Below are 27,493 nucleotides of genomic sequence, written 5' to 3' on the forward strand. Positions count from 1 at the left end.
TTAAATATCTAGATTATCTAGATTACAATTATCGATAAATTCATCACGAGCAGCAATCGGCGAATTAAACAATACATGACACATACTCTGATATATTTCTTTATTGAAATATTTACTCTTATACGATCTTAAAATAGGGCATATAGCGATGAAATGAAAATTACAGTTCGTGGTCCGATTGACCAATTAACATTTTTCAATTAATTATTAAATATTAATTTCGTGGGTTCGAATCCCGCTCGTGACACTGACTTTTTACCTCGACCAATACCTTTCATACAAATATTAATTAATTGAAAAATGTGAATTGGTCAATCAGACCACGAACTGTAATGGATTTAATTATTAAATTGAAGTATATCTTCAGGAAAGCTATCCATAGCCATTTCATTTGTCGCGGAAAAAATGGCAAAAAGGGGGGACAATTCCAGAGGTGAGGTTGAGATGAGAAGTTCGTGTCCGAAAGGATCGAAGTCACAATAGCTCAAGTGGTAGAGCAGCGGCGTATTTAGCGGAAGATCGTGGGTTCGATTCCCGCTCGTGACACTGACTTTTTAATCTCGACCAATACCTTTCATAAAAATATGAATGAATTGAAAAATGTTAATTGGTCAATCAGACCACGAACTGTAATGGATTTAATAATTAAATTTAAGTATATCTACACGAAAGCTCTCCATGGCCATTTCATTTGTCGCGGAAAAAATGGCAAAAAGGGGGGAAAATTCCAGAGGTGAGGTTGAGATGAGAAGTTCGTGTCCGAAAGGATCGAAGTCACAATAGCTTAAGTGGTAGAGCAGCGGCGTATTTAGCCGAAGATCGTGGGTTCGAATCTCGCTCGTGACACTGACTTTTTAATCTCGACCAATATCTTTCATAAAAATATGAATGAATTGAAAAATGTTAATTGGTCAATCGGACCACGAACTGTGATGGATCTATTACATTATATACAATTACATGTATTGAAAATTACACTTTTTTAAATTATTCATAATTTAAACAAAGAAACAAAAATGTATTTATTTATGCGATTATTCCTTGAGCGCATATGTATAAAAATATATTTTGGTTTGTTACTCACCATCAGGAGTTTGTTCCTCGCTATGGCATGAAGGGTTGTGTAAAACAATAATAAAATTTTATTTCATGAATTATAAAAAAAGATTTTAGCAGTTTTCAGCATAATCTCAGTATTGGTTACATTTTATCCAGCAGGCAGGTCTGTCAGGGGTTCCGTACTGGTTGGGGAAAGGTGGGCCCGCAAGGTAACTGGCAGGGCCCATGGCTGGTGATTCGATCGGCGAGTATCCTTGTGGTATCATGGGCGGAGCTGGAGGCCTGGGATATGCTGCCAAATTCCTTTCGCTTCCACCGTATGGCTCTCCATCCTCTGTTCGTGCTAGAGGAGGAGGATAGAAATTAGGAGGAACAAAGTTGGGCCACTGGTTGCAGATGTCGAACGTCTGCGGCACTGGTATCGGTGCTGGCGGGTTGTAAATGTAACGTTGGCCAATGTCACCATCTACCCTGGTCCAGCCAGACTGTGGCTTTCGCATTGCTTCGGGACCGGTCTTATTATTTTCATCTTCTGTTTCAAAATCGTCTAATCGATTCGGCCAAACAGCGTTCTTCTGTATCCTCTCTCTGAACTTTCTGTACGGACGGATCGTTTGAAGAGCAATAAAGATCAACACTAAAAATGATTTAAAAAAGTAAATAACAATTCACAAGTAGTTCAATAAAACATAAAACAAAAACGTTTCTTCCACATTTATCGGCCGACATCATGATAAAATTGCTTTACCGAGCGTATATATTGAGTTGATATAAGCATGGAACATATTGAATGATCCTTTAAGTTAGAATTTTTAATTATAAATTACAACAGTAATACATTTAATGAATATATCAGTAAATAGAACTTGACAATTAAAAACGATCAACTATGGAAAATTTGTATTTAATCTTTTTAAATGTTTAAAACATTTGTGCTTTATAAATTCATCATTATTGTTTCAAAGTCCTGATGAAGAAGACATATTCCTGTTCGACCAAAGTTTTCTTTTCAATTACCTTTTTTTTAATATAAAATTTGTGTTTAATCTTAAAAAGACAATCAAAATATAGAATATCAAAAGACAAACGAAATCATAATCGTATTTAATTTTTAATGGTATTCTACAGTGTGGCAATAAAATATTTGTAATGCAAACTTTTAACAAAGCTTACAGTTTAATTGATATTCTTTTTAATATTATGTTACCAGTCGTTTAGCCGCTACATCTAAAATAATTTTGGTTTTTCGTCAGATACATACTACATATTCTACCGCTTAGAGCAGTAGAACGTTTTAAACGTTAAGGACTCCAGTCCCTTGTATGACCGTAGGACTTGTGTGATATGTGATCACTAACAGAAATCTACAAAATTTGAATGAAAATATTTTTTTTCTGAAACCGAGTGTATTTAAAGTAATGAGACCATTAATTTGCAGGAGGAGCACCGCAGCAACCCCCTCCTGGTTGAGGCGGCAGGGGAGTTCCAAATGGGTTGCTGAAAGGAAGGACAGGTCGCGAGATGGGGAAACCTTCGGGCTGTTGCTGAGACATGCAACCTATAGGCATGGCGGCTCTTTGGGAATATGGTGCTGGCGACGGGGTTCCGGGAGGAAGGGGCAAAATTGGATTGGGAGCCATCGGGACCACAGGCGGCATCCCCGTTCCCATATTCATCGGTGACATTACCATCCCCATCGGCGACATCCCCATCCCCATCCCCATCTGAGGCATACCCCCCATCTGAGGCATAACCCCCATCTGAGGCATAACCCCCATCTGAGACATCCCCATATTTTGTTGTCCCGGAAGCAGTGGTGGGCCGATGTAGACTGTCGGCGGTGGTGCTGGTGGATCGTCGGGAAATTTAAATTCTGGGGGCCCATCTTTTTGATCCGTCCTGATCTTTTTCGGAAATGAGTGAGGTGCTCCGTATCCAAATTTGGGAAGTCCACATACGCCGCCGAACGGTACAGGAAGGCCTTGCATTATCCCTTTAACCATCAAAGGGTCCCCCCCGCCATCGAGTTTGATCCCTAGGCCCAAATCTGTGGTGCTCGAACTCCATTCGACGGACCTCGAGAAATCACTGCCACTGGATTTGCCCGTACGCCGAGAAGAAGTGATATCGGACCATCTATCGTGACGAATGAGCTCCGATCTCACTATTCGGTACTGATGGATCGATATAATGGAAAATATCAACAGACCTGAAACATCATTTTCCATCATTTGCTAGTTTTCGTAAATAAACAATTTTAGTGCTACCACATTTGCTTGTTTTCTTCATTCATATTGGTTCAAGTTAATTAATATATATATATATATATATATATATATATATATATATCCTCTAACAAATCCAAATTAATTGCTATTCATAAAATCATGAGTGAAACATAACTATTTAATGGAAAAATAAGTATAACTACCTTGATAAATTTCAAGTATTATTGGTGTACATACTTCAGCCTGTGTATACGCGTTCCATCTACACGTGCATATGTTTCTAAAGTTATGTTGGATTCATTCATTTATTAGGATTATTATTTATTAGGAAAACCGGAACCATAACCAAATAATAGGTTGCAAAAAAAAGATTCTAATGAGAATGATTTCCGAGCGAGCACTGCTATGAATTATAAGAAAACGAGTCGTCGAAATCAGAAAATACTTTGTACTTGTAGGATTTCCATGACATAGAAAGATCTTGGTGTAAATAGGCCATATCTATATTGATTTAAAGGGCTAGATAATTTAAAACGTGTACATATGATCACACACATAGGTTACAATAGTCATTTTTGTGCGCACAGCTTATGATTTTAATTGTAAAGAAATACTGGAAGTCATAATCTGTGGGCTCAAACATGGCCATTGTAGCCACGAATAAAATTCTTGAGCCGTGGCATAAATAGCTTTTTTACCATAACGTAATATACATAGAAAATTAGTGGGCGTTGGTTGGCGAATATGGCAAATTCTCAAGTAGTCGGCGACCGCAGAATAAGTACCGATAGTTAAACATAAATGATTAAAATAAAATGACGAGTTAAAAGCAAAACTAGCTTTCCAATCTCTCTCAGATGAGCGTCCATAAAATACCAGTTATGCAGAAATTATGAGAAAAAAATTGCAAGTCTTTAGTTCAAAACCATCTTTTAAACTTTGTATTAAATCTGTAAACCCAAACATCTCAAGTGCGGACACTAAAACTTTAATCAAACAAAAAGTCAGCCAATGATCTGCACGTTGGAATAATTAGAAACATTCCCGAAGAAATAAATTTAGATACTATTTTCGGTATTTAATAAGCTAAAACTCGAAATCTTGAATTGAATATAAAAGTTAATGAAGTAAAATCGCAAGAAATAGGGGAAAAAATTAAATCAAGAAATTATTACCTCAATTAGTTTAAAAATGGTAACAAAAAGTTGAAAGTGGGTTTACATTATATTATGTTTATTTAAATTACATCAGAATCACAACATGCTTTTTATGTTCCCGAGGTGGGAATAGCCAGAAAAATCGAAACTAAATTAATTTTGTTAACCAATATGCTTAATAACGCACACACATAACGACTGTAGATCGAGTACGAAATTATGTATTAATAGCTATAGAGAATAAGAAATATAAGAAGAAAAAATATAACATTCCTCACATGGTGTTAGTTAACAATTGATTCTCACCTGTAAAGTATGGACTCAGCTTCAACAAAATATCGATTAAGGGTAGTAAAGCACAAAACAGAAAAAGTACGTTTAATATAATGAACTGTTTCAATTAATTATCTTTATGTAAGGTATTAGTTGAGATAAAAAAGTCAGTGTCACGAGCGGGATTCGAACACACGACCTTCGGCTAAATACGCTGCTGCTCTACCACTTGACCTATCGTGACTTCGATCCACTCGGATACTAACTTCCCATCTCAACCCAACCTTTCGAATTTGAAAAATGGCAAAAAGGAAGGAAAATTCGAAAGGTTGGGTTGACAAGTTCGAATTCCCCTCGTGACACTGTCTTTTTTATCTCAACCAATACCTTACATAAAGATTAGTTAATTGAAAGATGCCATTTGGCAGAGTTGGGCAAAATTAAACTAATTCAAACATGATTAAGAATTTTGATTGAAGTTTAGTCATGATTGAATTAGGCATCATTATATGATTTAATCATAATTAATACAATCATGAGGTATGACCAAATCATACAATGATTAATTTACTCATGACTTCATTTCACTTAATTCAATCATGATTAAACTTCAATCAAAATTCTTAATCATGATTGAATTAGTTTGATTTTGCCCAACTCTGGCTACAATGACCAACTTACCAAAATCCAACCGACTCCGGATAAAAATTTTGAGATAAGAGTCGTGCTCAAGGCCAACCTTCAAAAAGTGTTATCATAAACGAAAACCAAAGTTGCATAATTATTCTAAATGTCTATTTTATTACAATCAACACCCCTAGATGGTGTATTTTCCAAGTAATGGAGAAATCTCTTCTTTTACGTGGAATAAATTTTAATTCAAAGAATTATTTTTTCTATTGATCGGTTATGTAAACATATTTACTTTTCAAAGCGTAGCTTGTTCTAGGATTTTTTTATTTTATTTTATTATTATTATTATCATTATTTTTGGCTTTTCATAACGACGGAGTTTTACTTCTAATTGGAAGATAGATTTTTGTTAAAAAAGGTGATGAAGGATTTTCGTTTTGATGAAATAAATTTCTGTTAATAAATTTTTTAAAAGTGATGAAGTGTATTTTTCATTTTTTGAGCACCCATTTGAACATGATTTATCGAAATTTAGTCATGACTAACTATATTGTGACTAAATTAGTCATGCCTCTATTTAATTACTAGTCATGACTAATTTAATCATCAATCACATATGGCGACTAATGACTAAATTAGTCACTTACTACCAATCATGACTAACGGTCTGAGTGATCAATCATTAGACATGACTAATTTTTGCCCAACACTGGGGGGGTATACTAAACCCAAACGAAAGCGCAAAAAATATAATTTGGAGCTTTATCCCAAAAAATGTATTTGAACGACTCTTTATAATGAAACTAGCGGTCCTGGCCGTTTGGGAGAATGGTATAGTAGAACCTTGTAATTACGTAGAATGTACACCAATATTTATTAGTTTTGGACTATTTCTACACTGACGGACTGCTGAAAATGGATAACAGCAATTATAGCATATGTACAAGAGATGATAAATGAGGGCTGAAAATCCTAACCTTCCCACATTTTATTCGTAAAATCTCATTCTGTAATGTTAAAATTAAATATTTTTAATATGATTCTTTTATCTAATTAAACATTTGAACCTCGAAAACACAGCTGGTGGTGGTCCCCCCTGGCTCCCAGCTCAAATATGAACGAAGGAAAAAACGAACCGTCACTAAAATGTTAATGTTCTCTTGCAAGATATTATTTACTTGTACCACTTAATAATTATTGTACATTACCGTTATATTGTAACAACGTAAAATAAATTTCCTTAAAAAAATCTTCCAACATTTTTTGAATGTCCCTGTGTTGTTGAAGTGTTTTCACAAACGACAGTAACCAGTATATCGTCCTATCATTCCCTCTTTAGCTGTATCAATTTTTTATCCGTTTTTTTAGGGTTCTTTATTCATAATTTTACTTTGGCACTTCTGGAGTTGTTCCACCACTCATTTGGTTTTTGTGGGCGCTTTCTGAGATGGAGAATTTTGTATTTGTCCTTGTTATCCCATGTGTAAGACTGGAGCATATATATATATGGTTTTGCAAGTTATCCCCTGGCCAGTGTGTTTTTTGATTACTTAGATGTGTCCAGATACCCAAAATATTATCAGCTTGTGTTTCCCCAGGGGTTTTTGGTATACATTCATTGACTCTAATCTTTTTACATGCTAGTGCTTTTTTGGCTGCTTGGCCGTCTAATGTTATGAGGATTTCTTTGCCAGTGTAATCTCTTTTAAGATTTTCTAATGCACGAGCATTGATAATATTTATTTCAGCTTGAAAGACCGTCGTGTAGTTCCGTACTTGAGGGTTATTTCTCTATTTGACAAGCACAGAATATAATCCGGTTAGTTCATTGGTTTTGGGGCCATCTGTATGTCATGTCATTGTAGTTGATTTTCTCCTGATTCCTTTTTCTCCTTGAAAGACAGTGAAGACTTTATAGGATGTTCAAGGATCATATAGTCCAACATTTCTTGACCCAAATTGTTTTGTCTCCGACCAATTTAAGTTTTTTTTGAGTCGGAATGAACTTTTCCTAGCTTCTTCTTGTATGAATATTTTCAGTGCAGGTTTAACAGTATTTCTAATGGAGTTAATGTGGTTGTTTCTTGTTTATTTCCTCTATGGTGCACGGTTTGCCAATCTTTATACAGTGCCTACTTTTTAGGCATCTTGTATTTGGTGTGCTTTGTTCTACCAGATTAGTGATTCAAAGGATATAATGGTCTTATTACTATCGCCATATTTAACCAATTTGCCATTTTCTTGTAGTCCCCAAGAATTTATGTTCTTCGTATGTACGTAATACGTACCAAATGAGCTAGGAGGTTACCATCAGGTCAGAGTCTAAAACTTTCCAATTTCAAAAATAAAAATTAAATACTTCTGCTTATTAGAATCACAAAATTAGTATTCCAAAAGTTGAAGTGTATTTCCAGTAATTAATCGGCTTTCTTGACATATCTAAGTCGGTCATTTTTCCTCCGATGTGGTAATAATGATAATATAGTAGATTATTTTGTCGCTTATTTTTATGTTGTATGTTGCTTCAAATATCAGCTTAAGTTTGCTATGCTATGAAAGCTAATAATTATTATTGCAGGCAGCTTTAGTCGTTTAATGGAATGCATCACACCAAGTTATGTCGCAAATTCTTATCTTCTTTGATAATTTTGATTCTTATATTGTTTGATCTCTCTTACTAGATAACAAATAAATTTTACCTTTCGTTTCATGTTGTACAGCTTGATAAATGAATATAATTTTACAAAACGCCTACGCGGTTGAGAATTCAAATTTTTGTTGTTCAGTAATGTTTTGCATTTTTATGCTGAGTCGTATTTAATATGAGAAAATTAATGATACTCAAAATTGAACCTACCAGTAGATAAAAACAAACATATGTTTTCAACAGACAATGAAAATTATTTGGTGTAAATAGTTAAAACTTTGTTTACGTGGTTTGAAACGACTGTTTTTTGAAATTATGCACTCACAGAAGAATAACGTTCGTTGAAGAAGGAAAACGACAAAGGGAAGGCCGTATCGATTTTCTTTGATGAACATGATCAGCAAAATGATAGTATACAGCACGAATCCCACTAATGTCGAGATGAGCATAATTTCCGACACATTGACGATGGTCATGTTATCCTGTGGACGAAGCAAAGTAGACGACTGACAGATAAGTATTTTTACACCTATCACAGTTATTCACCTTTTTGACAGCAATGTTGAGTTGGAACGCTGATGAAAATATAATAAGGTTGTTCATCATTTTAAATAATGATATCCAATCTGAAAAATAAATTTATTGAAAAATTGACTGTTTATTTTATTTGTTTGTTTTAAGTAAAATTAGTTTTACCGGCATGTCATAAAAAAACTTACCGGGATCTTTATGGAAAGCAAATGTTAGCAGGAAAAGTAAAATTTGAAATAAGGAGTAAAAGAATAAAGCCCACCCTACTATCTTTACACGAGCACTGCCCATTTTAATGCCAACATCCTAAAATGATTGAAAATTAACGTGCAGTATAACATTTGATTAAAAGAGTATTTTTGCTTATTGAATGGCTGAGTCATCAGGTGATGACTTCAATGGGCACGCTTGTGCAGGCAGAGAGAATATATCAATAAATTGTCAGGAATTTAGATTTTTACAGAGTTAGAGAGTAAATGTGTATTATTTCCATCGGTCTAAGGTGTAAGTGTAATATTGTGTTTTAACTGTAATGGTACTGTAATTTTTGGATATAATTTGGATTTAGGAGGTCACTGAATTTTTGTGGTGCAAAGGAGAGAGATATTCGTATAAGAACAATGTAAGCAACAAAACGAGGCTGTTTTTGAAGGAAGAGAAGGGTGAGGACTGGGCAGAGGTAACTCAACTAAACAACTCAGCACACGGATGTGCATACCGAATCATCCGGGGCGGATGTAGAAGAGGATGGCCGAATCGTATGAAATGAACTGAGATGCTCCAAGAGGGAAGCGGGAAAAAGAAGTTAGTTAAGAAGAGGTTGTTAAAGTTGAGATTTTTTTTTCAAATAAAGTTTATCAGCTCACTTCAGTCCAATTTCTAAAGCCGCTAGACGCTAACTTTAATCTTTTTCCTACCAAATCGGGGACCGTTCGCTAGCTTACTTGGAGTCGAAAGAGCTTCATTACTTTAATTTTTTTGGTATATTTCTGTATCTAGCGAAAAATGGTCCACTGTCTCATAGCTCCATAAAAACTGTTCTATTTTCACTATTGCTCTGGCTTCCTGAGAGGACATTTCTCACCCCTTGCTTTCCCATTTTTCCATTTTTGTAAACAATACTATGCTCTACACTATTTTACACCATTTACTCTTTCTTCCCCTCCGTCCAGTTCATTGACACAAGAGGCATAGTAGAGGCGAAATCCTTCCCCCCCCAAAAAAAAGTGTTACGTAGGTTTTATAAAAACATTTTCTTTATCTTGCCAACGTTTCGAGCTTTATTGTAGTCATCTTCAGGGCCTGGGATTTATAAACATTGTTTAAATTTTACAATAATACATGTAGGATGTTAGAAAAGAAGAAAAAAATGAATTTATAAATAGAAAATTTTATATTCAATCAAAGTATTTGTTTTCTGCGTAATCTATTATTCTTGTGTGTCGACAGGTAAAATAAATTGTTTGGAAAAGTCGAGCAATTGTAAGATAGGTCAATTTTGTAGTAATAATTTAATTTTGTCAAAAGATTCTTTGTAGTCTTTATTTGTGATATTTATTTTGTTGTTTCATCTTAAAGCGGCAATGAGGGCCGTGGTAATTTTAGCGTAATTTTAAATAATTTAATATATAACCGATAATAACCGGTGAGGCGTAAAAACTGCTTTATTTGTTTTGTTGTTCTTGGAATTGAAAATGTTTGAATTGCTTTTAGTTTTAATGGATTTGGTATAGTTCCTTTGTCTGAGATTAAATGGCCTAAGTACAGTAGTTCTCGTTTGAAAAATTCCGTTTTGACAAGTTGCAATTTAAGCTTACGTTCATTGAATTTTTCAAATATTGGTTTTAAGGGTTTAAGGTGTTCGTTTAAATTGTCTGAAAATATAATTATGCCGTCCATACACTCTAGGACATTCTGCAAAAAATTATATTCATAGCTCCCTGAAAAGTTGGGGGATGAATTTTTTAAACCGAATGGCATGCGAAGAAATTCGTCGTGGCCATCTTCTGTTGAAAAAGCTGTTTTTGGTACGGATTCGGGATCCATCTGAATGTAGTGGAAGCCAGAGTTCAAATCGAGAAAAGAGAAATATGTAGCTGTGCCAGTTTTTCCGAATAAGTCTTCCATGCTTGGTAAAAGATATTTATTTTCAATGTGTGGTGTGGAGTTTAGTGACCGTTAGTCAATGATTATTTGGAGATCGTGAAATGCGGTCTGGTGTGACGTAGGTTTTAGAAAAACATTTTCTTTATTGTGCCAACGTTTCGATCTTTATTGAGATCTTCTTCAGGGCTCAAAGTGTTTGTTTTCCGTGTAGATGTCTCATTCTTGTAGGTCGTGTTGTGAGTGATATATTTTTGAGAGTTTATCTAATATTGTCTTATGATTTTATTTTCTATAGTCTATTACATCTCGTAGTATTTTTCCAGAAGATCGGTTTTTTTGGCAACTACCCAAATGAGAAAATTATAGGGAGAGTTTGAGTAATTTTGTTTTTCAGTAATTTATCAATTTCAATGTGTCCATCGTTCGAAAAGCTTGCGGATGTCTATGATTCTTGCTGTATACAGGAAGTTATTCTTTTGTTATTATTTAATGTTTTAGTAAATTGGTACTACTTAAAGGATCATTTTAACGTTTAATTATTTCTGGGAATTTTTAAAGTAAATCTGTAATTTTACATCTTTCTTCCTCATTCATATGATCTGTACGTAATAACTGAGGAATTTCTTTCATCATTTGCTTAAGATTATCGGAACGAGTGGTCACGAGTTTCTTATATTCAAAAATTGTTTCAAATTCTTCTACTTCCATCGGCTTACGACAAATGGTGATAAGGTCGTTGGAATATATTACGCATTGGCATTTAATACTATTTATATTAACAATACTATATTTATTATTAGCAACTGGCTTAGTTAGTCCGGTGTTCAGGTTGAGAATTGACCTAAAGGACCGAAAACTATATTAAAACTGGTTTTAAACTAATTTCTTCGGTATTAATTAAAAATAATAATTCTTTCCATCCTTGTTCATATTCTAGTGCTTTTTTCTGGATTGCTTTCATAACTAGTAGTGCTTTAATATCACTTAATTTTTTACAGCCTGATACAAGTTCATATTTAGGTGAGAAGTTGAATAAATATATTTATATTTTAGAAGCAGTAGGAAACACATTCTCGGTATTAAAAAGGATATATTCAATACCATGACATTCGCCATTTGATGTTTTCATGTTTTAACAGTAAAAGTTTCTTTAAATTTCGTAATTGTAGGCGGCACTAAAGAGTGGTTTATATAATTTTTCCTGATCTAATAGATTATTGACCGCTTTTCTCAATTTTTTTTGCGTTATGATCTATGCATATTAGCCATGTGACAATTCTTGTATGTGTGTTCAAATTGGGGAGGGGTTATCGTGAGAAAAGGGCCAGAGGCGACGGTGGGAATCGAACCCACGCGTGAGAGTCTCTCATCTTAACCACTCGGCTACCGACCACTTTTCCCAATGAAAATTTGTTTTTTCATGTCATCTTTCTAACTGGATTGTCTCTGGTTTTCTAATGAGTTACTTCTTAAGGGGAAATGAAATATTTTTGAAAATTATTGAAATTTGGTCTTGATGGGACAGTTCTCATGGAATATTTTGGGAATTCCATTTTGGATTAGAAAACGGGGGTTTAAAGAGGCTGTTGCTGGAAAGGTTTACTGATTTGTTTGTCTGAATATTGGGTTTTCATTTCAGCTGGAGGCAGTTCCTTCAAATGTTAACTAATGACATAATACTTCTGAGAAGAATCGATCGCTCTGAAGCTGGTAACTAGTAAGGTACACTAGGGCAGAAGACTGCAGTCCCTGGAGGTCATAAACCTCGCTTACTACTATTCTCATCACCATCACCTCTCTCTTTTTAGATAACAATCTTCCCAGTATTACGCTGAACATCCTGTTACTGAAGAAGCTTTTACGCCATGTCCGTTCTTCGCGGTAGAAGAATAACAACAAAACATCAACCCTATGTAGTTTTGTTTATCTTGAGTTGAAGGACCATCTTGTAGATGAAGTTGCATCTCTGCATGAGCATGTCTCTCCGAAATACCGTCTGATAGCGACAACTCATCCCTCGGGTCTCGGAATAATTTGAAATACGTTTTGTTTGTTCTGATCAAACATTGTATGCATGTATCATGCAGCATATATTAAGCATATTTAAATTGTAAAAACCAGTTGAAAATTGAAAATGTATTAATCGATAAGTGAATCGCTCACAGGCGTATTATTATTTTATTTTTATTTTTTTTTTTACGGCGAGCAATAATTGGAAGACGTTGTCGTGACCCATGAGCATAAACAAGCCTGGCTAGATAGGAGTTAATCCAAGTGATCAGATTAACTTCATAAGGATTTTAACTATTAACAAAATAAATTGCTACACGAAGAGGCCCTTAACGGCCTACTTTTTGCAACAAGAGTAAATTAAATTTTTAAATTCTCGTCATTATCTGGTAGGAACAAACCGGACGGGGGGGGAGGCTACTAAACACTAAATCCGGCTTATCGCACCACTGCGTAAAAAACGCGACAGCGTGCACACGAGATCGTATATCTTAAAAAACGCGACTGCATTTTTCATATGCGGTGACGTGAAATGTATAAAAAATGCAATCGCTATGAAATAAGTACGTACGTGGTAGACTCAAGTTTGCGTGCGAATTTCTTTTTTCCCCGACATATTGTAAATTGGACTTTTAACTCATAATCTTACAATTTTCTAAATACAAGATGGCAAATACACAACACAAAACCACAAGAAACAATGTTTGTACCAAAATTACAAGCAATAACCGAACGAAACATACAGCCGACACCTCCTCTTGGCAGACGGACTAAAGTCCATTGTCTTTTGTAAATTTAAAGGTAAAAACGAAAATGTATAAAGTTCAATAAAGTATTTCTTTATTATTATTATTATTACAGCCAACACCGATGTCGATCGAAAGTAGGCAATTGAGGAAACAACGAATGTTAAAACCAAACAATGTTTTCATTTAAAATGCCAAAGTTAAACAACACCCCCTAAGTCATTTATAATATGGACCAAACCAACACAGAACAACAATCTGTCAATCAGGAATCACAAACACGAAACAGTGCTGAAAATGTACAGGGCAAAACACAGAAATATCCGACACATCATTTTTTGGAAGATCCGGGCTCTCGAATGCTAGGTAATGACACATACAGACAATAGTTATCTTCCGTGCATAAAACTTCCGGGATGTAAATTAAAAACTCTACTTGATTGCGTTTCGACCAATTTAGGCGAAACACTAAATATTCTTTTTAATATTCCTAGTCAAAGTAAGTTGTTTTCAACATTCCGGATTTCGAGCTCACAGCTCATCATCAGCTTGAAGGAGCTCTACAACCCGTCCTCTCGACATGAATTGCAAGACTGAACCCCGGTCCCCCGACCATCGCGTCGTTCAAATGAGAAGCTTGTTTTTAATGCCGCTCAATTATCACGTGCGAAAAGCGGGAATATAACTTCCTTTTTTGGTTGTTTTTTCCTTCATTGGTAAATTTACTATTATTATTATATCTTACGTAGATAGATTAATTAATTTAGATACTTAATTGAGCTCGTGAAGTTGTTTGAGTTTTCTTGGTTTGACTTCAACGAGCCCTGAAAAGGGGTGCCTTAGTTGAAAAAAAAAAATTGGTTGAAGAAGTTCAGTAGTTATTTGTGCAAATCTATCGACGAAAAAATTACAGTTTTTAACTCACTTTAACACGAATGCTGTGGGATATATAACGGTTGTAAATAACTACAATAATAAACCAAGAACTCTTCAATTTAATTTTAAATTCAATCCAACAGCTCCTTTGTGGCTTGTGGCCTATTTTACACGGCGACGTTGCACGAAAAAAGAATAATACTTCCTGATGACAAAATGAAAAAAACCGCAATCCTCCTCCACACCCGCTGATGAGATGCAATAGAAATGAAAATGAGGAATTATGTAAATGAACGCGGGAGACTTCTTGAGATATTCAATATCTTATCAATTCCACGATTCCCCGCTGGTTTTTCGCTTAGCGCCCAATAATCTGAAATTCTCGCACAGGCCGACCATTCCCGCACTTATTAACATCCTTAATTGTAGTCGATTAATTCCACTTTCAAGTGAGATAATTATTTCTCCAGCGGAAAACCCTTTGGAAAGTACTTTTCTAAAAGAAGTACTATAAATTCATATTTCAAAAACTCATAAAAGTAATGTAAATGAATTGCCATTTTCGCATTGATATACACGTTCACAAAACTGCCCAATTTTAAACATATGACAGTAAAATTAAGTTAAAACGAAAACACTACAAGGCAAACAATGGCGCTGTAAAAATGTCTGTTTACATGCGAGCACGACTAGATGTTATTACATTGATTTTTGGATATGTTTGCGAGGTGAGTTTTCTGTACATTGGCAAAGGGAAAAATCTCCTATTCTTAACAATCGTTTAAAAAAGGAGTATGCAACGTGACCTGGCGCCGAAAACGTTTTGTTTTTATAAAAACATCCTTCAAAAACAACGAAACAATGTTTTTAAAATATGTGTGGTGATTAGTGACCGTTAATCGTTAATTATTTAGAAATCGTGAGATGCGGTCTAGTGTGATGTAGGTTTCAGAAAAATTTTTCTTTATCGTGCCAACGTTTTGATCTTTATTGAGATCATCTTCAGGGCCTGGGAATTACAAACATTGTTTACATTTAACAAATACATTTTGGATGTGTAAAAGTGCGTTTATACAATGCAAAATATATTTTTTATATATTCAATCAAAGTATTTCTACTCACTCAAAGTATGTGTGGTGATTAGTGACCGTTAATCGTTAATTATTTAGAAATCGTGAGATGCGGTCTGGTGTGATGTAGGTTTCAGAAAAACATTTTCTTTATCGTGTCAACGTTTCGATCTTTATTGAGATCATCTTCAGGGCCTGGGATTTACAAACAGTGTTTACATTTAACAAATACATTTTGGATGTGGAAAAGTGAATTTATACAATGCAAAATATATTATTTATATATTCAATCAAAGATTTCTACTCACTCAAAGTATGTGTGGTGATTAGTGACTATTAATAGTTAATTATTTAGAAATTGTGAGATGCGGTCTGGTGTGATGTAGGTTTCAGAAAAACATTTTCTTCATCGTGCCAACGTTTCAATCTTTATTGAGAGCATCTTCAGGGCCTGGGATTTACAAACAGTGTTTACATTTAACAAATACATTTTGGATGTGGAAAAGTGAATTTATACAATGCAAAATATAGAAATACTTTGATTGAATATATAAAAAATATATTTTCTTTATCGTGCCAACGTTTTGATTTTTATTGAGAGCATCTTCAGGGCCTGGTATTTACAAATATTGTTTACATTTAACAAATATATTTTGGATGTGGAAAAGTGAATTTATACAATGCAAAATATAGAAATACTTTGATTGAATATATAAAAAATATATTTTGCATTGTATAAATTCATTTTTCCACATTCAAAATGTATTTGTTAAAAGTAAACAATGTTTGCAAATCACAGGCCCTGAAGATGAACTCAATAAAAATCAAAACGTTGGCACGATAAAGAAAATGTTTTTCTGAAACCTACATCACACCAGACCGCATCTCACGATTTCTAAATAATTAGTTTTTAAAATAGTTATTGTTTGTCTATACGAAGACGTAGATACATCATCGTACGTTTTTACTGTTTGAAACTAACCAATCTAATTATTTTTGCAGTTTCTATCAGCAGCTGGCATGGCCGCTACCGGCAGTATGTGCCAGCCTATGCACAGGCATTCTCCTTCTTGGTACGTTACAGCTGTCGACTATTGCGTCGTCATTACTCTCGCACTCAGCTTCTTCTTGCTGTTCGCCATTGGTTTAACAGTCATTGCGAGTGTTTGCGCGGTGAGAACATTCCATCTTCTCATCGTACTAATAACCAGGCATAACGTCATAAATTCGCAGGGCAAACCAATGCTGCTGATCCACACACAGCGAATGTTGACGATTTTGTTATCTATCAGCGTTTTGGAAAGTTGCACCTTTTATTACCTGAATATTTTTAACATTTCAGAAATTTGCGTATTTTTCTTCATCGTACCGATACCAATGATATGTATGTACTAAAGAACAAAATTAAAACTCTTCTTTAAACTTTTTTTCCAGTATTCACATTGGGAACTAAGATACTCCTTTACAAATATTTTAAACTTCAGATTACAAAGCCGCAAAGCGGTAACGTTTCCGAATCATAAAAATGCCTGAGGTAATTTATTTTTTCTTAACTTTGGTCAAGAATATAGTGTAATATGATGTGTTAACACATGTTTTTTTAAATAGTAAACTCCAAAGTGAATTTCTTCTTTTACAAATGTGTACGAGTGACTGCTGTGCTATAACGCATTTCTGCTGTTGCAACTTAAGAGTGGCGTCTTTGACATCCGGAGTCATTTGCATAGTAAGTGTTTAAGTTAAGAACAAAGTCAATTTTTAACTACTCGGGAGGTTTCTTGAGGTTATAAAATAAAATTATATGACCTATTAACCTCGTGGATATAATTATTGACGAATAAGTAATATGAGTGTGTTTCAAGATTCTTGCCATCTTGGGCTTGCCCGCCTTAAGTGTTACCTACAATTCAAAAAACAAACGCGGTAAGTTTTTAACCTATGTTGTAAAAGTTGTTAAAATATTTTTATTTTTATAGAATTTCCAAACATTTTGACGTTGGCCACATTTTTCTTCGTCATGTTTGCTACAGGCTTTTCAACGGTTTTAGGCATTTGTACTGTAAGAATAAAACTTGGCTACTTACTTAACTAATGACAAATAAGTAAACTTTTAGGATAAAATGACGTTGGTAGATCATGCACAAACTATGTTTACCGTTTTGTCTGGGTATTCCGTTGCCTCAACGTTTACCTCGATCATTGCGTACAGCAGTCTGCAGTTGCACGTAGTCTGCCCGCAGTTTCTTGTTATGATGATAGTATTTCTTTGTATGTAAGACTAGATAGATGTCATAGTATTTATTTATATCATTGTTTGTTTTTTAGTTTTTAGCGTGACAAGTAAAATTATCATATTCAGCTATAAAATTTCCCGTTTGGAAATCGATGACAGAGATTACTATCCGGACCCATGATCTGCATACTCTGGCAAAATCTGCCGTCAATTCTTTTTTCATGCGATTTGTATTACGAGAGCGCAAAAAGAGGAAGTAATTAAAAATATTTTTTGGACGATTTAATCAAATAATATTTTACAATTACACAATACTTTGCTTTAAAACATAAAATAATATAATCTTAGGAGGATCTACCCAACTGATGTCCTAAATTTGTTTACAAAATTAAAACAAATAGATGATAGTTTATTTTATGAATTCTTGGCAATGGATAACTGCACCATATTTACTGGAGCAAGCAGTGAAATGATATGTCGCAAATAATATTTGTGCCAAATCGGTATGAACATAAACATATAATAATGTAGACTTTATACTATTTTTTAGAAAGTGTTTCAGTTTTTTTTCAAAATAATTGATTGCACTATATTTAGATGATAATTTCGTCATACTCTAAAATGCCGTTACTTTCGTGAAAGAATAAATGCTCAGTGGTGTTACCTTGTGAGAATGGTTATTAAAATTATATCGGACACCAACTCTGTGCAAAACTTTGATGTTTCTCGTAAGTCGACTTGATTTCCTCCCGTTTGCCATCAGGTGACACAACAGTGGGATGAATCTTGTTTATTTAGAGTAGTTGCTTACAATATTAATGGTCTTAGAAATAATATTTTGGAATTTTTTGAAATATTTTTATATTTTTACCTTGTTGGAATCTTTTATTATAGAAGTTGAATTTGATTTTTCAGTGAGTACTTTGGAGTGTACAACTTGAGGTGGGTAGGAGCTGTATGAATTTTGAAATTTTGGACAATATAATTATATTAATAGGTTCCTTTGCACCTTAAAAATAGTATTAAATCAACCAAGCATTATTGAAAACAACTCTTTTAATTTTGAATGACCCTTCTACATTCTAACCTCTAAAACGTAAGGGTCGAGTGTGTTCCTTGGGTGATGTAAAATAGGTTTAAAAATTTTGTTCGTGTATTTAGGTGTCTAAATTTCCGAGGTCAACAGTATCACACTTTCGAGATAGTCCCACAGCATGAACTTTGAATTTCCGTTATCATTTGTACTCAATTTTAATCCACATGACTGAGTGGGCCACTATAGTACTTTTCCTCAATATTTACTGGCTTGTGAGAACTTAGCTGAAGATAAAAACGGAACACTCAGGTAATTAAAGTTTGTTACAAATGCTGTAGAATCACTTTTGTACATAATACTTTTTTCAACAGAGTACCCAGCTCAGGTGATCCCATAACCAATGTGGTATTAATAGTTAAAAAGTTATCTGCAAAGTATTGATTAAGTAAATTTAACTTTTCGTGAGTTTCATTTCAAGAAGAATGAATGGTCGTCAGCGTACATCAATAAATGTAAATATTTACACCTGTACATTGGTAATCCAGTAGAGTTAGTAAAAAGTTGAGCGATGTCGGACGAGAATAGAGTAAATAATAAGGGACTAAAACTTTGCCCTATAACACTCCTTCAGATGCCGGAATTCTTTGGCTGGAATGGGCCTCGCCGCCTACGAACATAACATCATTATCCTACAAATCTCTATTAATGTATTTATTTTCGATTAATTCCAACATTTTAAAGTTTGTACCATAGTGCAGTCGATACTATCAAATGTCTCTTCAGATCAATAAAAACTGCATAAGGTTTTCTATATGTAGTCTCAAATAACTATTTACTATCTCTGATATAAAAATGTTATCACGACATCCTCTGCCCTTCCTGAAGCCCATTTGCACATCGGGTAACACACAGTGTTCTTCAGCCCACATATTCGGTCGTTCATAGATGATATTGGTAAAAACATTTGTAAGACTGTGGAAAATAGCGATGCCACGATAATTATATGGATCTCGATGGTCTCTTTTTTGTGAATGAGTTTCAATTTATTGTGTGATCAAGATTTTGGTGTGGTTTCGGCAGTTAAAATTTTATTAAATATGTAATAACTGAAGAACGGTAAAACAATTGTTTCCATTGACTTAAGTCTTAAAGCATTCATTGGGTATTAAAATGTTTATTAAATAAAAATAACGGCGAGGGTATACTAAACTTACAAGACCGCAGCGTTCTCACTAATGGTATAACCTGCTAAGTGTAACCGAGAAAAAGAAACTAGAAAATACATATTTATATTTAATAAATACACGGATTGTTGAAAATAATTTATACATAGTTACCAATTTTAGATTTTTGTTAGTTGTATCAAAGGCAAATACAAAAAATTGTTAATAAACTTTGTTTTTGTTTTATATTAAATCACTCGTACATAATAAATAACCGGTTGATGTTAATTTTTAGTAATTATTTTAGATTTTTAATTTTACTTAATTGTCGGCGTGTCGGAAGCAACCGGTGGCATCGACTGACGAAAAAAAACAATGAAGCCGGTCTTAGCCGGCGATGTGGATAAGCCCGAATCCCCTTTATCGGTTGTCGGCCAAAACAAACACAATAGGACCATTCCCCCGAGGCTTCACTCTCACCGAACGGTACGCCCACCTAAAATCTGCCAAATTTTAAAGCAAAGTGTTTGGATATCCTCGAGGCTCACTTAACAAGGGCCTGTGATGTTTTTAGTGTCACCACTCGAACATCTTGATCAATACCTGGATGGATTTCAACTACTCGATCTAACTTCCAGTTTAACGTAGGCGTGTTTGGTTCTTGTAAAATCGTTGATTTTTGGTGGAGCTGTCCGTTTTATCCACTTCGGGCGCGTGTGGAGGATAAGGAGATACTCATTTGACCAGCGCTTCCAGAAGACCTGCACAACTCTTTGGATCAGTTGCCAACGAGATAACATATTCTCATTAGCATCTTGGAAGTTCGGCTCCGGAGCTGCTAATATTGCTGATCCCACTAAGAAGTGGCCTGGTGTGAGGTAATTATAACTTCTGGTTGTGCTGAAATCCGGCAAAGAGGTCGGGAATTCATCACAGCTTCGATCCTGGTGAAGACTGTAACCAGCTCCTCGAAGATCAATGGCCTATCACCCAACGTTTTCTTGAGTTGTGTTTTGGCAGATTTTACTGCTGCCTCGTACAATCCTCCGAAGTGAGGTGCATAAGGTGGCTGAAGTACCATTTGTTACCATCTCTGTTGGTCGCACGGTTAATGATGCTGTGCTGTGTCATGTTAGATCGAAGCCATGTATATATTTCCTTCAATTGTCGAACAGGTCCAACAAAATTCAGTCCGCAGTCCGAGTAGATGTCCGAGGGTAGTCCTCTTCGAGCAACGAATCTATCGAATGCTGGCAAAAACGCGCCAGTGGCCAACGCAGAAACGACTTCCAAATGGACAGCGTTGACGGCCGTGCAAACGAAGACACAGCCTTCGATATCCGTGAGTTCCGGCGACTGTTGAGTTTGATTAAAAAGGGGCCTGCATAATCTACACCCACTCTGAGAAATGAGCCCTTGTGACACTTGGGAATGTGGTAAGTATGTAATGAAGGGGTTCGTCGGTTTGGCCCTTGCTTTAAAGCATCTTAGACAGCTCCAGAGTTTCTTTCTAACCACGCTTCGGAGATTAAAATATATATTTACGTTGTAAATGAGCTTGAAGAGCAGCGAATCCTAAATGCAAGGTGCTTGTGTGAATATGCTGAATCATGTGGGAGGTGAATTTTGCTTGAGGTGGCAGGTAAAGGTTAGCTGAGCATGAGACTGTCTGCCGCCCACCTTGATAATCCCAGATTCATCCAGAAAAACTCTTAATGACTTGAATCTTGAAGACAAACATGATTTGGATGTATTTTTTTACAGTGCCTCACAGGCATTCCGTCAATGTCATTTTATTGGTGTCAACTCGCACCACCCCAACGATCCGCGCTAACCGACTCGGACCACCTCCAAAGGGTGGTTTTCCTCCTTCCTATCCTCATCCTTCCTATTCCGGCAGCATTAGGAAGATGAAGGTAAAACCTGTACATGTCAACAACTGCCCCTGGAAAAGTCCACATCCTCCCCACTTCTCGGGGACCATTTGCCATTTGCATGTGGAGCACCCCCCCGAGACACCCAAGCCAGCCAACCCAGCACTCCTGGAACAACGCAGGCTCCTCACCTCTTAATTAATTGGTAAATAAATAATTAATAAATAATCTATATAAATTTTCAAATATTAACAAATTTCAATATAAATAAATATTTCCAGGTAATAAACAAATAATCAATTGGTAAGTAAATAATAAATTACTAATATAAATGTATAAATACTACTTCATAAATAATAATGTAATAATGTAAAACATTAATAAATTAATAATTACGCATGTATTGCAATTAAGACTTCAGTTTATTGTTATTTAAAAATTCAAACAATGTTTTATAAACCATTTCATTTTCAGAACCTATGAGGCTCTTAAAATTGAAGGGCTTCTCTACCTCTTTGTAACTTAAGATTCGTTCAAACAGGGCATTTCTCGCTTCTTCGTACTCATATCAAACAAATATGTTGCATTGTCTCGGGTTCATCGCATGTTTCACAATTTGCGGAGGGTTTTCGACGAATTCTGTTCAGATAAGCCCCACATAAGCAGTTATTCGACCTAATTCTGATAATCGATGAAAACAACGCCTTGCTTCCCCTCATTGCGAAAATCCATGAAATGGGACGGGGTTCAATCCTTAAAAAAAGAACCACCCTCTTTTCATCAGATTTGGGTATTTTGACGTTCTGGGCTTTCTCACCCGATGTAGCTTCCTTTGCCAACGTATCAACAACTTCGTTATGCACCACTTAAGTGACCCCGACACCGACCAAATGTTACTTTCTTGTTTTTTAGAGGTGATATGTTTTGCCAACTATTTCCGTCACCAGATAGTCACATATAGCCTTAGGAGAAAAATTGTGGATTTGAGAAACCGAGCTTTTGCTATCTGTCAATATACAAAACAAAGTCTTTTGGAAAGAAAAAAATATTTAAACTGAGAAGGCTGATCAATCACCAAAGAAAATATTAATCAACAGCGGGGTGCTTCATCGATGTTATATAGTCCTGAAGGCGGTATATTCTGCCGAAAGCTCGACAAGAAAATAAATATTGTTTCTGTCTTCCTGGCCACATCTACCTTTTGGAAAGAAAAAAATATTTAAAACAAAATCTCTTCTATTGTGACAATATAATGCAAGGCTTTTAATAGAGCATGAATTTCTGCGGAAAATATAGACACCATTGAGGAAAGCATAATTTTACTACAAAATTGCTTAGTAGGAGATCTTTGGAACTTATCTGTAAACTTAAAAAAATCAAAAATTATGATCATCTGAAATGGGGGTAAACCGCTGCCTCTGAAAAATCTGAAAAATATAAGGGTAATAAAATCCAAGTAGTGAATAGGTACAAATACCTGGGTGTTATTTTTATTCCGCGTCTTTCCCTATCTCACCATTTTGAAGCAAGAATTTTGGCTGCAAAAACAGGTTTAAACTGTGTCTGGGTAAATCTCTTTGTTGTACAAGCTTGTACCTTATGAAACCAAACTAAAAGTTTATAACGGTGTCCTGCGCACAGTGGTATGTTACAGCCCTCAAGTATGGGGTTTCCAGTCATACGAGGTTGTGGAAAAATGTCAACGTTTTTATGTTAAAAAACTTTTCAACTTACCATCTTTCTTCCCAAATTACATTCTAACGCTAGAATCCTGTTTGCCTCCTCTATTCTCGTATACCTTTTCCCTCCACCTAAAATATATGTCAAAGATACTGAGCCTTCCAGATGATCGACTGCCTAAAATAATCGCTCTACAGATAATTAGAAAGAATATCTCCTGGTATAATTAATGGGCTTCTCCAACCCAGAAATACTCATGCTCCTGGCAAAACTCCGGTGTTCGGGAGAATCTCTCGGACCTTTCAGTGCTTCCTTACAAAATAATCGAAGTTCATCGAGAAGAAGCTGTGAATAAGGCGAAAAGCACAGAGAGGTTCTACTTGTGTAAGGAACTTTTCAATGAACACCCACTGTCATATAAACCGAGCCTTTACCAGGACCTTAATATTAGAGATTCTTGTGCTATTAAAACTAAGAGGAGAATTGTTATATTTGAAATTCAAACCCTGGGTTTTGAATGATCCTCAAGATGAAACTTGTCCACTTTGTAACAGCCACGCCAGGGAAGATTCATATCACTTTTTGAGAGTCTGCTCTCTTCTCTCAGAATTGCGGGCATCTTACTTGGGTAAGAAAGTCATCTCCAGAGTTGAAATACTGGAATATCTTTCTAACCAAGTATCCCCTTTACCGCTAATTTACTTTGCTCGGCACGCCTGGAGAGTGAGGTACGAGTGGCTTTCAGATATGCAATAATTGTACATTACTTTTACTTTTACTGCTTTGTTTTTTAGTACTCTATCAGTTCTCAAAAGGTAATTTGTTCTTATTTAATTCTTTTTGTTTTCTTCTTTTTTCTCATATTTCCATCTATTATGATTCATACACCTGCTATATGTTAATTTTCTCTTCGAATTTTTTTTCTTTTAATATTTCTGCATTTGTAAGCTTTTAAGCGGTAAACTCAGCAGACGGCTATTAGCCATGCTTATTATACTTTGTATCAGTATTTCTCTTTTTTTTTTGTAGCAATTCTAATAAAGTATTGTGTATTGTATTGTATTGTATTGCTTAGTAGGATCATAAATGGCACATCCGAATTTATCACTTATTATCAAACCATTCGTAAAAATCAAATGGTTATTGGGCAGTCGTAGATTCAATTCTTCTAGGCATAATGAATTTGCAATATGCGGGGATATTCTGCGTAATCTTGTAAATAAGTGTACTTGGTGTACTAATAGCTTTTTGATAGGTTGGTACAGGTAGTGGAGCTGATGTTTATACATTGAAAATGTATTGGGAATATCAGACAAAAAGGCACATACTATTGGAGGGGGTTTCTTTTTCTTCCAATAATTTTCGGTCTGAACCACCTCCGTCGATGCTGAAATTTTTGGTAAAAGAGCACTCTCAGAATGTTGCCAATTTAGTGAATTATTTATGGTTAATCTTTTATTATTATTGCTAGAGGCGGCTCCCCCACTTCCGCGGAAAGGACTACCTTAGGTGTGCTTAGTACCTATTCCGGCTAATGCATGTATTACTAAAGGTCTGAATTTTTTTAAGTCTGTATCTGACGCTGTCCGTAAAAAATCGAACCGAAATCCAAAATAAATCTAACCGAGAAGTTGTAAAACAAGAGCTCACATGTACAATTTTTCGCATTTTGTTAGGGTATTCTTAATATGTGTCCAAGACATTTTGCGGTCTAGAGGTAAACCTTAAAATTTTACCTGGAATTTCACTGGGAATTTACATGTACGTATTTTTGCAATACTTGGTAGCGCTACTTTCTTCTTCTATTGAAGGGACATAGAAACGATTTTTTTTTTCAGATATATCTAATCCATTCTTGCTCACCCAGTGCTTTAAAGTAGGAATAAAATTAAGAAGTTTTTTTCACACATTGGGTTGTGGCATCATTTACCACATAGATGATACAAATCGCGGGCTTGATAAACTTAAGTTGTATAATTTCTCTACGAACGTGTGTGGTAGTTAGCAACCGTTAGGCAATAATTATTCAGAGATCGTGAGATGTGGTCTGGTGTGACGTAGGTTTTAGAAAAACATTTTCTTTATCGTGCCAACGTTTCGATCTTTATTGAGATCATCTTCAGGGCTCAAAGTGTTTGTTTTCTGAGTACTTCTGTCATTCTTGTCTGTCGTGTTGAGAGTGTCCCGGAGTTTTAATTGGTGTAATTTTTGTGTTAATGTCTTAAAGCTCGTGGTGATTTTTATGTTTAATTTTTTTTAAATGCATTGTAGCCTTATGTATGTCGTTAATTCTGGTGTTGGGTTGTGTTAGTGTGGCAATTGTGAAGTTAAAATTGTTTTTGATGTGAGTAGGAAATACCTTGTGTTGTCTGCATTTCAGCAAAAAAGTTCTCTGGTTGATAGCCGATGCGAATACTTTTTGCTTGGTGTCCATATGTAGTTCTGATCTGTATCTGTTCATAGAATCCCATGTTTTTCGTTATTCTCGTATAGAAATGTGTGGTAGTTAGCAACCGTTAGGCAATAATTATTTGGAGATCGTGAGATGTGGTCTGGTGTGACGTAGGTTTTAGAAAAACATTTTCTTTATCGTGCCAACGTTTCGATCTTTATTGAGATCATCTTCAGGGCTCAAAGTGTTTGTTTTCTGAGTACTTCTGTCATTCTTGTCTGTCGTGTTGAGAGTGTCCCGGAGTTTTAATTGGTGTAATTTTTGTGTTAATGTCTTAAAGCTCGTGGTGATTTTTATGTTTAATTTTTTTTAAATGCATTGTAGCCTTATGTATGTCGTTAATTCTGGTGTTGGGTTGTGTTAGTGTGGCAATTGTGAAGTTAAAATTGTTTTTGATGTGAGTAGGAAATACCTTGTGTTGTCTGCATTTCAGCAAAAAAGTTCTCTGGTTGATAGCCGATGCGAATACTTTTTGCTTGGTGTCCATATGTAGTTGAAATTTGTTTGGGTAGTTGTTGTTTTGGGTCACTCTCAACACAATACACAAGAATGGCACAATTACGAAGAAAACAAACTCTTTGAGCCCTGAAGATGATCTCAATAAAGATCGAAACGTTGGCACGATAAAGAAAATGTTTTTCTAAAACCTACGTCACACCAGACCGCATCTCACGATCTCTGAATAATCTTGAGAACGTTAGGATCGACCTAATTATTATTATTATTATTTTAATTATTTTTTCTTGTGTTGCCGTGAAAGTGTCCGTCCACAGATGGTTTGCTCTTTGAAAGTTTAATGCTGGGCGTTGGCTGATAATGTTATAGCTCTGCTCCCTTGAAGTTGACAGTGAGACGCTTGGCATTTGAAGTTGTTTTCTGTAATTTTTGATATGTATTAGTGTGGATAGTTTGACTGTCTTATGGTGGGAAACCATGTGCATCGTTGTGAGAAAGGGAAAAAATATTTTCTTCTTCTAAATATTAAAATTTCAACAGTACAAAAAATTATCCTTCGTTTTCACCTTATTATTTGGATTATTCGTGAATAAAATACTAGAGATTAAGTAATACTATAATTAAAAATTAACTTAGTTTCCTCTAATTTAAAAAATATTAATACTAGTTCTAATAAAATTATTGACATGTTTACTGTCATGGAGAATGACCAAGATTACAATATTTCAAAGCGAAAAAAAAAAAATGCAAAATTTAAAAAAAAAATTGTTCACTGTTTGCTTGTCGTATTTGTTTATATTCATTTTTTCGGTTCATTATTAATAGTAAAATAAAACATTAAAAATAATATTAATAATAATTAAGAAAAATAAATTTAAATAAAATTTCAATCGAGGACGGTTTTGACCAGAAAACGTTTACGAACGGATTGCATGGGTCCGAGGTCCGTGTTTTGAGTTCGAGGATCGGCCTTCCAAAATAAAACTATTATTTATATTTTTTGTTGTAACGAATCAAAAATGAATTTTGCGTAGCTCGTTCAAAGCAATGTTCAACAGAAAACGCCACAAGTTGCGCCCTTCGTAAGGATTCATAACATTTCGAATGCGATAATCCGTTAAATTTAGACGGTTGGAAAATGTTAAACTTAGACCGACGTATCAAATGGAAACGTGACAAGTGTAAACTTTCGCCGCAATATATCTTATCTCAGATACCGGCCTTGCAGATCCAATAAAAAAGTAATATCGCAGAATACAGAA

The 27,493-nt window shown here is 35.0% G+C and overlaps 1 protein-coding gene and 1 long non-coding RNA gene across 5 annotated transcripts; one reads left to right on the forward strand and one right to left on the reverse strand.

Annotated features, from left to right (window-relative positions):
* Positions 1-1,045: 1,045 nt before the first annotated feature.
* LOC106667894 lies at positions 1,046-8,908 on the reverse strand. Of its 2 annotated transcripts, none has more exons than XM_014396146.1 (4): positions 8,717-8,908; positions 8,544-8,623; positions 8,323-8,479; positions 1,046-1,696 (listed from the first exon to the last, which is right to left on the reverse strand). In XM_014396146.1, the coding sequence occupies exons 1-4, from the start codon at positions 8,817-8,819 to the stop codon at positions 1,191-1,193; spliced, it is 846 nt and encodes a 281-aa protein (XP_014251632.1). In that variant the 5' UTR covers positions 8,820-8,908; the 3' UTR covers positions 1,046-1,190. The 2 variants fall into 2 exon arrangements, with proteins under 2 accessions (XP_014251632.1, XP_014251630.1); XM_014396144.2 differs by lacking the exon at positions 1,046-1,696 and adding an exon at positions 2,196-3,268.
* Positions 8,909-14,868: 5,960 nt separating this feature from the next.
* On the forward strand, positions 14,869-19,903 carry LOC106667897. Of its 3 annotated transcripts, none has more exons than XR_001340665.2 (13): positions 14,869-14,994; positions 16,340-16,510; positions 16,571-16,871; positions 16,946-17,063; positions 17,200-17,260; positions 17,314-17,396; positions 17,452-17,605; positions 17,663-17,826; positions 17,919-18,073; positions 18,168-18,298; positions 18,486-18,666; positions 18,732-18,915; positions 18,978-19,903. It is a non-coding gene; the product is annotated as an uncharacterized LOC106667897 (long non-coding RNA). The 3 variants fall into 3 exon arrangements; XR_001340666.2 differs by lacking the exon at positions 18,168-18,298 and having other exon boundaries at positions 14,870-14,994; positions 16,571-16,721; positions 16,772-16,871; XR_001340664.2 differs by lacking the exon at positions 18,168-18,298 and having other exon boundaries at positions 14,870-14,994.
* The last annotated feature ends 7,590 nt before the right edge of the window (positions 19,904-27,493 follow it).

The sequence above is a fragment of the Cimex lectularius genome, unplaced genomic scaffold (genome assembly GCF_000648675.2).
Source record: "Cimex lectularius strain Harlan isolate CLEC.00 unplaced genomic scaffold, Clec_2.1 scaffold281, whole genome shotgun sequence".
In the NCBI taxonomy this organism is placed as follows: domain Eukaryota; kingdom Metazoa; phylum Arthropoda; class Insecta; order Hemiptera; family Cimicidae; genus Cimex; species Cimex lectularius.

Excerpts from the sequence above, each read along its gene's own strand:
- LOC106667894 (XM_014396144.2), bottom strand. The coding sequence starts at position 8,819 with ATGGGCAGTGCTCGTGTAAAGATAGTAGGGTGGGCTTTATTCTTTTAC. Across the intron at positions 8,624-8,716 it reads TGCTTTCCATAAAGATCCCG|ATTGGATATCATTATTTAAA; the intron begins GTAAGTTTTTTT and ends TTTATTTTTCAG. Across the intron at positions 3,269-8,322 it reads TCAACGAACGTTATTCTTCT|GTCTGTTGATATTTTCCATT; the intron begins GTGAGTGCATAA and ends ATGATGTTTCAG.